Below are 14,864 nucleotides of genomic sequence, written 5' to 3'. Positions count from 1 at the left end.
AATTGTTGGTAATATATTATTGCAAAGGCATCCATCTGTTCTAAATGTGAAATAAATAAGTTTAAACATAAAATGGACAGAAGAATGAAATGCCCCTTTCAATCTCCAGAGAAACTTGCATTTAATGGAAAAGGTTCAAACCTCATTTTATTATACCTTTAGGTCTTAATATAGCTCCTTCTTTCTCACTAGCTAATCAATAGCTTCTAGGTTTTAGTGTTCCCAAGTGTTCTTGCACATGAAGATATTGTCTGCACCACTGTGTTTAAATCAAGGAAAGGAAGCTTAACTGAGCATCAAACCAGGTAGTATGGTCTGCCTAGTAACTCTGACACTTGAAGAAATGCATCATTTCAGGCTAGATAGAAGGCTAGAAGAAAGAACCACAGGTGGTGATGCCACAGATGACTAACCCAGATGGGGGAGATGAGAAGGCTGGAAAGCCAAGAGCCACAGCCAAGGACAAGAGAGGAATTTGGTTTGAAAGGAGAGTGTTAAGACATCAACAGCCTGGAAGAAGAAGTCCAGGGTGATTTGTGGCCTCTTGAGTACCAGGAAAAAAGATGTGGCAAAAGAAGGCACAGATGTTCTGAAGAATGCAAGGAATTTATGATGGTTCATAGTCTGACCGCGGGAAATGCCTGTAGAGGGCAGATCTCAGTGGGCCGCGGGAGCACTGGTTCATTGAGAAGATACAGGAAGACTAGGACTTCACAAACACCTTTCTCAAAGTATCATCCTGAACCAGGAGCAAAGGAGGAGGAAGAGGAAGACAAGAACTTGCTTGAGAAGAAAAATTAACAAATTTAGTAAGTCTTTAGAAGTAGATTAAAATATTTCTAGAGCAACAGCCCTCTTTTTCCTGTCACTCTTTCTTGTGAAAATCGTTATCGAAGACTTGGACTGATATCTCAACAATGAGGATGTTTGTAATGCTCTCTACATTCTCTTATCAGAATTCCTGCTGCTCAGAGTCAAAACGCTTCACTTCTCCTCCCATCCCTATTACACAGAAGGTGCTGCAAGACCTTGACAATCATTTCTTCTCATCAACCTAAAGGTTTATACATGCAGTTATACAATATTATACAATTAATGTTATACAAATAGGTATTTAATTGACATTGTGGTGATTATGGAGACCATACCCATTAAGAGGTCACTGGATTTTATATTCTCCTTTCTCAGACATGTGGGAGGCTAGTTATAGGATTATAAGGAAGCAAGTACTTGCTTGAAGGCTGGAAAGAGAGAATAGAGGCTGCTCTGTTGGACAGCTATGCATTTTGCTCCTGAACTTGGGCCCTGACTTTCTAATAGAGTTAGGTCAGAGCTAATCATGGTGGCTCAGTGGTAAAGAATCTGCCTGCCAATGCAGGAGACACAGGTTTGATTCTTGGGTTGAGAAGATCCTCTGGAGAAGGAAATGGCACCCCCACTCTAGTATTCTTTCTTGGGAGGTCCCATGGCCAGAGGAGCCTGGCGGACTACAGTCTGGGGTTGCAAAAAAGTCGGACATAACTTAGCGACTAAACAACAACAATCATGCCAAATATTAGCATCAGCAGTGCCTTCATGCAGGCTTCCCAAATCCAGACCTGAGCCAAAGCGAGCAGACAGAAGGCAAGTGTTGAGGGAAATAAAATATCCCACAAGCAGTTATCCTGGCCCAGTGTCCCTGCATGAAGGAGCCTCTGCAGCTGTAGGACACATCAGGCCTCATGTTGCTTGCTTCTAATGAGGCCAACTAATTCTGCAACCACGGACAGGTTTTGTGATAAATTGGGAAATGACTTCTGGGGCAATTGTCTCCAGTTCTCAGAAAGAAAATTCACAGAAGTGAGTGACTGGCTCAAAGGCCAAGAGGCCATTGCCTCTGAGTAGGGTCCCAGAGTAGAGTAATGTGGTCATTCACAAGTGTGTTTGAGTATGTGAGAAAAAATAAAAATGAAAAAGTTTGGTTTCTCCAGCCAAAATTACAAGCTGAAAATGTTTTCCATTAGTAAAATAAATAAGAGAAGCAGAGATTTTTCTTGATTGATAATAATATTTACTAAAAGCATTGAATGAGGTTTGGAGATAACAGAGATGATATTGATCCCAGAAGAAGTAAAGAAGAATCCTTTTAGCTTGGAGATGAGCCGCAACCTAGCCACACCTCTCTTTTTATTCATACTTCACTTGTTCAATTCAGAAAAATAATATTTGGGGGTAGGGAAGGAGATTGGGAGGAGTGGGGTGGCTAAAACTGAGTTCTTTGATTGTCAGATGACTAAGATACTTCTTAGTTGACCTTGAAGTCAACGTCAAGGACAGCTATCATATCCAAAGATATATGAACTTCTAAAATACAATAATTTGAGGAAAACTGTTGAAGTCTTAGTCATGTTTAAGCAAGTAAACATTAAGGAGGAGGGAAGAAAATTATGAGAGCAAAATTCTATAGAAAAAAAAAAGAAATACAGAATGGTAGGATGAGTCCAGATTTTAGCTGAAAGTTTCTGAGATAACATAGACAGAAAGAAAGTGGAAGTGAAAATCACTCAGTCATGTCCAACTCTTTGTGAACCCATGGACTGTACAATCCATGGAGTTCTCCAGGACAGAATACTGGAGTGGGTAGTCTTTCCCTTCTGCAAGGGATCTTCCCAACTGAGGGATCTAACCCAGGTCTCCCTCACTGCACACAGATTCATTACTGGCTGAGTCATCAAGGAAGCCCAAGAATACTGGAGTGAGTAGTCTATCCCTTCTCTAGAGGATCTTCCTGACCCAGAATCTAACCCAGGTCTCCTGCACTGCAAGCAGATTCTTTACCAGCTGAGCTACTAGGGAAGCCCCTAGATAATATAATCACTCTCCAAAGGAAATATTCAGCCTCAGTCTGCATACTTGCTTGATATTCTGATGAATCATATTAATGCTATCACTTGCTTGAGAACTCCCTGTACAGGTTTCAAAATTTTAACAACCTCAGCATTAGTTTATTTTATAAAAAAAAAAGTCTAGCACTTGTAAAAGCATGCTTATAATGCTCCTCTTTTTATTTTGTCCTCTGGACAGATGTTGGATACCAATGACAGAGATGATGACCTGTCTGGATGCCCATTCATGTTACCAGATAAAATAACATGCAATTGTAGATGGAATTTTCTGGGGACTCTGCACCTGTCCCCCCAGGAAGGAATTGAATATCACACAGAGGATTCATATACCATAGACAGACACTCAGGAAGCCAGTGAAATAAAGTGTTACCCATACTGAATACTAGGAAGTTCAGTGCTCTGGTCAACAATATGAACAACCCTTCTAGGACTTATCACTTACCTTTAGAAGATACAGCTTTGTGATATGTTAAACGACCATGTCCAGTGATTTCTAGAAAGACTATTCTCATACTCATTCTGATTTCCAAGTGCCCACACAAGAGAGGCCACTTCCTCATGCCTCAAAACCTTTAGGATCTCAGTTTTTGAGATGGAAACTGTTTCTGTTTAAACAGCTCCAGCAGATGACTCTCTGACCTTTCTTAGCCTCCTAATTCATACGTGTATCGTGACTTTGATCTGGCTTCTGCAGTCCCCCTACATGGTCTTGTCGCCTTCCCTTACTCAAACGCACCTCTATATTGAACATTTCCTCTGCTTTCCTCCATCATACTCAATGCTGATCTCTACTTTTCTTAAATTAATCTGAAATATCAATCTTGTTTTTGTCTAAAATTAAACCTGACAAAGAGGAAAGTCCTAGTTCTTTCATCAAACTTTTCTTCAGTAGATTCTTCTCTATCATTAAGGAAAAGCAGGCTTCCCTCATAGCTCAGTTGGTAAAGAATCTGCCTGCAATACAGGTGACCCTGGTTCGATTCCCTGGGTTGGGAAGATCTGCTGGAAAAGGGATAGGCTACCCACTCCAGTACTCTGGCCTGGAGAATTCCATGGACTGGGCTTGTAAAGAGTTGGACACAACTGAATGACTTTCACTTTCAGGGAAAAACACTTATGCGCCATATATGCATTGTTGATTAAAAAGTGGGCCCCAGGGCCATCTAGATAATCCTTAGAGTCACATTGTTAGGAGTGCTTGATGTTACCCAGTACTTTGTCTACGTGAGAAAACAGAATCTCAGAGAATCTGTGTGACTTGTGAGTTTGCACAAAAAATCTGCGGCTGGAAGCCAATGTTGTTTTCAGTATACCATATTGCCTGCTTTCTTATTTCCTCTCTGCATATGGCACAGTGCTAGGTGCTATAGAAACACTCCCCAGGACTTTTCAATTCAGGAACAACGCTGTTGACACACCAGCATGAAAGGGACATCACATACAACCCAACTGGCACTGAAGTGCACACAGTGCAGTTATTTATATCCTGTAATGCTCTAACCATCTCTCCCTCCCTCTCTCCCTCCCTGCTTCTCTCCTGTGTTCAACCTGTCGCTGACTCTGGCTGTTGCTTCTCTGCAGTGATGCCAAGGGCTGTCTCTGCTGCTGTGGAGGCTATTTTCCAACAGCTCACTCCCTGATGCAGGCCCGGATGCCTCTCCCCACAGGGCCTCCACCTCCCAACACTCTCCCTCAGACACGCCAGACTGCCCTGGCAGCCGTCACCCCTTCACCTGCCATGCTGACCGTGTCACACCCACCCCTGGGAAAATCTCCAGATGTACCCTGTGCAAAACACAGAGGCCTGAGCGAGGAGACGGATGGGGAGTAGGGCCCCTGAGAACACAGGGCAGGTGCCAAACTGAAAAGAAAAGAGAAATGACAGACTTTAGAGTGAAACTAAAAATAAAGAGAATGTGTTTTAATACCCCTTTGGCTGATTCACCTTCCTGTGGCACGAGAAAGAGGGGCGTCGCCCTCTACTCATGAAAGCCTTATGTTTTGCCTGCGAGGCCTCTCTTCCCACATCTGAAAGGGTAAACTGACCGTAAGTTGTAAGTATGGGAGATAACGTGGTGGTGGCACGGCTACAATCTCTACCTTGGAGCCAGATTCATCTTACAATTTCCGTCACAGTCTTTCTCAAAAAAGTGAGATAACTCAGGTCCATATATGTGATTCCTCAACATCCCTTCTTATTCTTTCTCTTGTTTGGTCTGTTTTCATCTCATTCAGGCATGGGTCCAAGGTGGAGTAGAGATTAAGTGGGACTGGTGACATTGTATGCTTGCTGGCTGCTTATTTCCAAAGCATGGTTGGCAGGAAAGGGAGCCTTAGATTTCAGTCATTTCAGAGAGGGAACTAAACTCTAATTCTTACCCTACTGTGAACTCAGAATAACATGAGCTTTGGCTCTAAAGTGCACCAGTGAGAAAAAGCATGTCAGTGATTGTCGATAGCAGAAGATGAGAAGATATAGAGGAAGAAGAGAAAAGAAAGAAGGGAGGAATACATACATTGGTTGAAAGTGTTGGGGGGACTTCCCTGGTGGTCCAGTAGCTAAGACTCCCCAATGCAGGGAAGCCTGGATTCAATCTCTGGTCAGGAAATTAGATCCCACATGCCACAACTAAGACCCAGCCCAGCTGAATAAGTAAATTTGTAAAGGTTAAAAAAAAAAAAAAGAAAGTGATTGGGGAACTACTTCTGACCATATATTTTGTCTATACCTATCCCATGCCTTGCAGCATTGTTTTGAAATAAGTAAATAGTTACAAATGCTGAAAAACCAATTATTTTAGTGAGTGGATTATTTGGGAGAAATCAAAGGTAACAAGAGTTCAAGATAAGCCCATATAACTTGTTTGACTCAGTTGGAAGATTTGTTCTTGTAAAGTGCCTATTCCAGATTAAAACTATTCACTTTAATGGAGAACAGTCCTATCTTATCTGGAAAAGCCATCTCTTCACAAAACTTTGGAAAGACACATTTTTAAGAGGAAGAAAGGAGGAGCATACCTGCCCAGCTAGCCCTGTTGACCAACTCAACTCCATAACAATAGTAATTATAACAGCTAACATTTATGAGAATTCCCTGGTCATCCAGTGGTTAAGATTCTGCACTTTCAGTGCAAGGCGTGCAAGTTCAATCCCTGATTTCACATGCTGTGTCGTGTGGCCATAAATAAATAAACACAAATCAAAAAAACAATTGCTCTGGCTCAGTTCCTCATTAAAAAAAAAGGAACTAATGGAGTTTATTAGACATTGTACAAAACATTTTATATACATTCTCATTTAGCTTTCATAACAGTCTACCTAGACATTATAGATTACATACATTCTCATTTAACCTTCATAGCAGTCTTTTTTACATAAGAAGATCTGAGTCTTAGAAGATTTGGTGCCTTGCCCAAGGTGAATGATGAATAAGTGGCAGATTCCAGATTTGTCTGACTCCAAAACCTGTGTTTTAGCCACATGTTGCCTCCTTCACTGGTATGACAGATGTCACAGGCAGATCATACTCAAATCCTGCAGTATGTCCTAAATAATGAAAACTATGTAACTGGAAAATGGTAGCTAATTTATATAGCAGGCCCAACTGAAATAATTCAAACATAAAAATGACCTCCTGGCATTTGATTATCTTTTACCTTAGACATTGATAAACCAAACCATTCCCTTAGGACAACATTTCTGTCCAGCAAAGCATTTCTCTTGCCAAAGTATAATTTTGCTGGCTACATCTGTCTCCTCCAAACCCTGGAATCAAACCTAAACTAGTAAATTCTGCTGACCTGGCAAGACGCTCGCCCTCCAGGGCATTGTCTCAGGCTAAAGTAATACATCACGTTGCTTCCCATTCTGTCGGCCCATTTCTCCAAAGAGCCCTAAAACAGTAATGTTTCTTCTTTGAATCTCTAGTTTTCTTGCCCGTAGGCCTTACGCTTTAGCTCCCTGGCCTTTGGGACACAGGCAGACTGAACAACAATAGTTTCACACCTGCCCTTGAGTTGGGGCTTCCAAAAGAAAAGCAGATTTGGAGAAAGGAGCAGCCTCACCAAGCTCTGCTTCATTCCTTTCCTGCCCAGAGATACACAAACATTGACTTGATTGGGTAATGGAAGACTTTGGTCTTTGGGGTTATGGGGATTTAGTAGCTGGGAACGAGTTGCTGAGTTGTGGGGGTGGTGGCAGGTTGAACAGGGCCACAATTCCTAGAAAAGATGATCTCGTCCAATTGAGAAGTAGTGGGACCAGCAAACACTGGCAATTAAAAATTAACACAGGCCAAAGTGAAATCAATGACGAAATCTGATAGGTTTTCAAGAAAAGTTTATGACATGCCGTTCATAGAAAAGAGGACATTTTCTCAGTGTTCACTTTTATAAATGCCAAAGGCCAGACCTACTTGGAAAGACCTGCAGAAATGGCAGAAATATACAGAGTCCACAAGCAACATATTAGGCAGGCAATAGGTATACATTTTGAAAAATTTCTTCAAAAACAATCTTAATTTTAAAATGTTTGACAGTAGTCTTGATACTGACAGGTAGTTAATTCCCCAATATGTGTTTGAGTATGTATGTGTATGTTGCTGCTGCTGGTAAGTTGCTCCAGTCGTGTCCGACTCTGTGCGACCCCATAGATGGCAGCCCACCAGGCACCCCTGTCCCTGGGATTCTCTAGGCAGAGCACTGGAGTGGGTTGCCAGTTCCTTCTCCAATGCATGAAGTGAAAAGTGAAAGGGAAGTCGCTCAGTCGTGTCCGACTCCTAGCAACCCCATAGATGGCAGCCCACCAGGCTCCCCAGTCCCTGGGATTCTCCAGGCAAGAACACTGGAGTGGGTTGCCATTTCCTTCTCCAATGCATGAAAGTTGTGTGTGTATAGACCCTTGCTATTCTAAATGCATTATGATGTGGATAGTCTTAACAGCACTGAAGGCATCTTTCCATATCTTTACTAAGTGCATGACCACATATATCTCAATGTTTGTTTCAATTCAAGTGTAATTTCTATAGAATTTTTAAAGGCAAATATTGACTCATCAAAAGGCTTTAATTTAAATGCAAATCCTATGAACTCAGGAAATACTGACCATTCAATGTATTTCAATCGGGATCTAGGTAATGGCCCTATCACAATTTTCCTTACATTAGGAATTCATGAAAGGAGTTGTTTTCCCACATAAAGCCATAAAACAGGAAAGACTGAGAAGTCAATCTCATGTTTCCACACATGCAAATAGCAGTTAAAATGCTAACATGGAGATAAATTTAAGATTACTCACATTTTACCCAACTTTCCTACTAGCACCCCAAGTAGAATTATGTCAACTGGATGAATTTTTATTAGATAAGGTGGTTCCATGGAGCATTGCTGCCTAAGAAACTAATCATTCTGTGTTATTCTAAATTGTATAAATTTAGAATTTTCTAAGTTTTCAAAACATCTAGAGGTTTTGGATAGATAGTTGGTGTAGGAAACCTGTCTGACTTCTACACATATTAACTGTAGTATTTGATTGTGTGATCAAAGTTAAATGCAAATTTGTTTTTTATTAGTTAATAATCCATGTGTGTTTTCTACCAGACACATAAAGGTGAATTTTCTAGGAATAGCCCTGAAAATACAACTTGTATTACTTCTTTCTTTAAAAAAATTTTGGAGTATAGTTGCTATACAGTGTTGTGTTATTTTCTGCTGTAGAGCAAAGTGAATCACCTATGTCTTATACATAAATCCCCTCTTTTTTGGCTTTTCTTCCCATTTAGGTCACCACAGAGCACTGAGTGGAGTTCTCTGTGCTATGTAGTAGGTTCTCATTAGTTATCTGTCTTCTACATAGTATCGGTCATGTATATATCTTAATTCCAATCTCCTAATTCATCCCACCCCGACTTTCTCCCTTGGTATACATATGTTTGGAGAAGGCAATGGCACCCCACTCCAGTACTCTTGCCTGGAAAATCCCATGGACAGACGAGCCTGGTAGTCTGCAGTCCATGGGGTTGCTATGAGTCGAACACGACTGAGCGACTTCACTTTCACTTTTCACTCTCATGCATTGGAGAAGGAAATGGCAACCCACTCCAGTGTTCTTGCCTGGAGAATCCCAGGGACGGGGGAGCCTGGTGGGCTGCTGTCTATGGGGTCGCACAGAGTTGGACACGACTGAAGTGACTTAGCAGCAGCAGCAGCATACATACGTTTGTCCTCTATGTCTGTCTCTATTTCTGCCTTGTAACTAAGATCATCTATGCCAATTTTTTTCAGATTCCACATATATGCATTAATATACAATATCTGATTTTCTGATTTGCTTCACTCTGTATGTGAACTGCCTTACTTTTTTTCCTGTTTTCAAAATACAATCAACTTTTCAACTTCCCTCTTTTAGCAGTTTCTAGAGAATAGTTTTAGTCCTTGGAACTCAAAGAGTAACAAGTGTATGTCTTCAGAATTGAATATCTCCCTATTCGGAAAATGTTTGCTTTTTTCATTATTTAAATACTGATTCTTCAAATCAGTGTCTCTTCTTTCCAATGACATAGTTAAAATAATTAAAGGAAAGCTTTCTCAATAACCAAGAGGGGAAGTTTTAAAGGAAATTAAAGTTGAGTACGATGTCCCAACTACAGTCTCAGAAAGCTATAAGAAACACCAATTTATGTAGCACCAATAAAGGCAGTACTGTTTGTTTTTTTTTTTTAACCAATGATGAATGACCAGAGTTCTTTGTTCCAGAAGTGATGACCCCAGTTTAATCTCAGTATTACCCCTTCTCCTTCCGAGATGGAGGGAAGCATCTTGCATCCATGACTAAATGTGACACTCAGCTAATTGGGAGGGTTTTGATGATGCCGCAATTCTGCCCCAAGCCCTTATAACTAGCAAGTTTGCCCTGAAGATTATTGAATTACTCCACTGACCATGCATTATTTAAAAGGAAGTGCTATAATTATAGGAGCCAGCTGTTTAATCATTGGAATTCTGTCTGTTGGCCAACTTTCAAGATAGAGTAGAGCGCTGTGATGGTACTTTGTGTCAGTTTATGGAGGACTCAGGCCTAGTTAGGTGGTAGCCAACTTGTCTGCTAAGCAGCCTTTGGTCTGCATGCTCTGAAGCAAATCTACTGAAAAATAAATACATAAATATATAGACTTCCAAAGTCAATACTTCATCATCAAGGAAAATTCTGTGAAATTCTATACATACTTGTTCACTCTAACAGTTGAGGAAGTATATGGACCTTTCATAATGTTGGCATAACAGAACTCTGGGAGTATACTTAGTTGTAGAAAATATTTATTATCCCAGTCACCTGTCTTTTGTTACAGTATTGAGTACAGAAAAATGGTTTGAGCATCTTCAGGAACTCAAGTGAGAAATGGAGAACACATTTTAACCTTCTAACTTAGAAAATATTTGGACGTCTTTCTTGAAGACAATGTAAGTGGCTTCCAATCATACTGAACATTTAGTTGGCCTCGATGAGTTTTCTCCATTTCTTTACATATTGCCGAATGTTTGGAATAGAAAGGACCATAGCAGTCAGACACTGTTCAATACAGGAATATGCTCCTAGGATCTCTAACAGGTGTTCATACAGCCTTTACATAACTGATTCCAGCAATGGGACATTCATTACCTTTAAAAGAAGTCAGTCCCATTTTTTAACACTTTTGAGTTTAAATTGTTAAACATTTTTTTCTTATATCAATCCAACATTTGTTTCCTGTTCACCTAACAATTCTGCCCACTGGAGCACAATTATTGATAACAAGTGCTTAATGAGGAGTTTTTAAAGGTAAGGATTCCTTTAAAACAGTTCATTCTGTCTCATTTAAAAATTGCCCATAATGACAATAGGTGCAATTTTGAGATCATTAAAAATCTCTGTTTTTCTCAAAACTGATATTGTTGCAAATTATTTTACTGCTTTCCTGGAAAAACACATTGCATCAGGCTCCCAGTTCTAGCCCATAGCAACAAATATCTTTATTTTGGCTCTGGAAAAATAAGAAATATGAGGCATTTGAAGATAAAGAGAAAAACTTTGACCCTCTAACTCTGGCCTCTCAATTGGTGAGAAATTTTTTTTTGTTGTTATTAAATATCTTAATGTAGAACCAGAAATCAAGCCTATAAGATACTTCAAAGGATCGATTAAACTTTAAAAGGCAAGGTAAACACTTGTTATATTCATATATTTTCAATGAAGTACAATTAGTCCATTGTAGACATTATGAATAGACAAAGCATCTTTCTAGGATTGCGGTGGCTAGAGATAACTGGTAGTTACGTTTATGTCAAAATCCAAGTCTGTAATATTTCAACAATATTAAAAAACAGATATAGACATAAGGTAAACTTTCTTTTTAGAGCATTACAGAAGAGTCCTAAATTTCTCTGTTCCTAAATTCACTGATCTATTGACTAAAAAGCACAGCTATTTTACAGACTGAGCCATGTTGAACTCTGAGCTCATCTAAGAGGTGACAAACCAGATGCCTGGTGTGTACTATTATTTTTTGCTGTGCTGATGATTACCTTCTGTCTCACAAGAGGAAATAAACCTGTGGTGAGTTTCATGCCTGTCGACAGTCACAAAGAAAGTAATATGCAATATACACAACGTTTAATGGTTAAAGTCTTCCTCCAGTGGCATGCAAGGAACTCCAGAACCTATGGAGTGTCAGGAGGAAAACAGAAGGGATGCTTAAAACAGAGGTGCAAAGTAGGTCCTGGGATCACAGAGATTATCCTTCCCCATCTTCAACCCATAAGGATAAATTTTGAAATTAGTCATTTCTAAGTTAGCCAAGTTTGAAGTTTTCTGAAACCACTTCTGCCACTTTACCTCTAAACCTCAAATTATCATTCCAAATTCAACAAGTGAATCTCAGTTATATCCCATTAAGAAATGTATTGTTTCAGCAAAAAGCAATTGTTACCTGTGGTGGATGATGGGGACAGTTACCTCAAAGTAGGCTGAGTCACCTTGCCCTCTCTCCCACCCCAAGAGAAAGCCAAAGTGTATCAGCTACTCTCCACTGGCTGACCTCTTCAGTCTCTTGAAATGGCCACTGAGTTAAAAGTATGTAGAAGTCCTTTGTGGGTCACAAAGAACCATGTAAGCCCATTTGTGTCTTTAATTTATAGTTCCAGGAAAATAGTATGTAAACAAACAAAAAACAAGAACAATAGCAAAATGCATTGCTTACATTGCTCAAGGGACCATATGAGTCCTGGTTTGCCCCGGCTGGCGAGCAGAGGCAGAGAGTCTTCTGCACTGGGCAATCCTCCGATGGCAAGTGAAAGCACCATTGAGGTTCCAACTGGGCACAGCTGCCCCGTCCCTTCCAAATCCCTCAACCCTGAGGAGCCCACAGGGTTTGCCCTGAGCAAAAACAGCACACCCCACCCAGAGAGACCACAATTGAACCCTCCTGAGTTTCTATCCCCAGCTGCCCTAAGAATGACAATAAACCTGCCTTAAAGGGAGGAGGCATCCTCACTTTACAGTGCCAAGCATCAGGAACACATTTGGATTCTTAGAAGATTCAACGAATGGCTGGCCCCTCGGGCTGCAAGGCGGCCAAACTAGTTTGGTAGCAGGCCATGACCATGGGTCTGATCTCCTTCAACTAGGGAGTTCAAAATATATATAGGGATTTTGACTCTCAAAACTCCACCCTGAAGTACAGCATCATTATTACATGAATGTAAGAATTTCTGTTTAAAATATAATGCTGTCTTCTGTGTCAGAAATTGAGATTGAACATACATCACATTGACTAATTGGATCCTTCTGGGTCAATGTTTCACAAATTTTCTTCCATGAAGCCTGGATATCAGTGAAGAAGACTGAGGCCCTCCACCTCCCAAGGGAGGAAAGGGAGGCAGAGAAAGTCAAGATCCATGGCTTTCTTGCATAAGCCATGGCAGTTTCACTTTTGTCTATTTTGTATACTGATGTATAAGTAATATTTGTTGTAACAAAAGTCCTACTATGACAAAAAGTTTACAAAGTATTCAAGTATGTTTTAATTTAGTTTCATATAACTTGTTTTGCCCTCTTTTTAATTCTAGAGCCAGGGAAAGTGTGGCCAAGTCAAAACAAAACAAAATAGAATCAAACTAAAACCTACTTGCCAAGTAAAGAGGCCTAATTGATTTGCAAATATCAAAAGAAATTTGATTCATGGTGTTCCCTCTGGGCAATCAGAATCAAATGAAAGGTGGACATTTAGTTCATTCTTAGTCTAGTGATTATTCTATCAGAAAACAGAGCTGATGGTTCTGGTCCCTCTAAGGTGATAGAAGAAGTCCTATCACATTGGTATTGTTATCAGTTCAAGTTCCAGAGCTTCTGGATGCGGTCAGTAGCAATGCTGTCTCTTCACAGACCCTATATGATCCTAGAAAGTGATGCTCAAAGCAAGCTAACATATATTTAGGATCCACTAGGTGTCAAGTAATGCACTTAGTACTTTTCATACAGTAGGCTATGTAATCCTCAAGCAATCATTAGAAAGAACATATTAACTCTCCTTTACAAATGGGTAAACTGAGGCCCGGGAAACTTAAATGACTTGTCATTTGTGTATGTCACTCCCAACTCTGAGTCGAGGTTTCCACATCAGTTAGGTGATGAGACCTTCCCAGATTTAAAACCTCTTTGATTTTCCGTCTGATGTCATAATGGAAGCAGATAAGACAAAGAACAAACACTGGAGCCATCCTGTGCACAAAAACCATGCAGATTTGCTAAAAAGAGTAAGAAAATGGAAAACATGATCTTTTAGTTAATTTTCCTAGCAGCCTCCCAATTAAGCCAATATATAAGGAGAGGTGAGGATTGGGCATAGACAAGATCCTTGACTACAGGTGGCTAAGAATTTGAGGACAATTAATACAAATAAATGAATGATGAATGAGCTCTTGCCAATGAGAGTGGCACTGACTGCTGGAGACATACTGGAATCTGGAAAAACCTGGGAGGGTCAGGAGTTGTTGGAGGAGCTTCAAAAGAAGACTAACTTATAAAGGTGTGGGTTGACATGGTGTGGGGAGAGGAGTTTTCAGGGGCTGGGTGGAGCAGTGAACACAGCCTATTATCCCACTCTAAAGCTAGGCCTCTCTCTGTTTGATCTGAACAGACAAGCCCACGGGGTATGGCTCGAGCAGTCGGAGGGCGCCCCAGACAGGAATCGTGGATGAGTGCTGCTTCCGGAGCTGTGATCTGAGGAGGCTGGAGATGTACTGCGCGCCTCTCAAGCCCGCCAAGTCGGCCCGCTCAGTCCGTGCCCAGCGCCACACCGACATGCCCAAGGCTCAGAAGGTAAGCCTGCCAGGGGTGGCGGTGAGGGTCGGCCATCTTCGAGAGATCGGAGTTATGAGGCTGAGCCTGTAGCAACTTAGCAGCAGCAGCATCCGAAGAGTAATTCATACCCTCATAGACTTCTGGTTCATAGGGTCAAAAGAACTCCATTCTCCCCTGAGAGGTCCATCTTTTCTGTCACTCCACATTGTAAATTCTCCCTTCCACTACTGTGGCCCATCTGATCACTAGAAGATTACAGAGAAGAGTGACTAAACCTGGGCTTTGGCATCAGACAAAACTGACATCCTAGCTTTGCCAATCACCAGCTGAGAGCCCATGGCCAAGTAGTGCAGCCTCCCAAGCCTTTGCTGATGAAACTATCAGTAAAGATGGGATAGCAGTACCATTTACCTCTTCAGGTCATTAATGTGCATGCAATGCTTTCCACACTGCACAAAGTAACTGTCAGACAAGTGTTAAGTTCTGTCATAACTGTATGAACAAAGCATGTGACCTTTCAAGTCCTGATATTCTGTAAACATGCAAAGAAAAATAACACTCTAAAATTGGAACTAATAGAAATTCACATTTAGTGGCAAATACAAAGAAAAAAAATAGAAATTTCAGTTTGGCTCTGAGAATAG

At 40.7% G+C, this 14,864-nt stretch overlaps 1 protein-coding gene across 11 annotated transcripts in view; it reads left to right on the top strand.

Annotated features, from left to right (window-relative positions):
• IGF1 (insulin like growth factor 1) overlaps positions 1–14,864 on the top strand; it is a 78,142-nt gene that overhangs the window by 42,233 nt on the left and 21,045 nt on the right. For all 11 annotated transcript variants that reach the window (XR_011566663.1, XM_019961184.2, XM_019961182.2 and 8 more), the window contains exon 3: positions 14,057–14,238. Coding sequence is in view for 10 of the 11 variants with exons in the window: in XM_019961184.2 (XP_019816743.2) it covers positions 14,057–14,238 (182 nt within the window). In the remaining variant the exon portion in view is untranslated. The remainder of the gene's footprint in view (positions 1–14,056; positions 14,239–14,864) is intronic.

The sequence above is a fragment of the Bos indicus genome, chromosome 5, assembly GCF_029378745.1.
Source record: "Bos indicus isolate NIAB-ARS_2022 breed Sahiwal x Tharparkar chromosome 5, NIAB-ARS_B.indTharparkar_mat_pri_1.0, whole genome shotgun sequence".
Classification (NCBI taxonomy): Eukaryota; Metazoa; Chordata; class Mammalia; order Artiodactyla; family Bovidae; genus Bos; species Bos indicus.
Note: the sequence above shows the minus strand (reverse complement) of the source record. Positions and strands in the feature narration are given on the sequence as shown.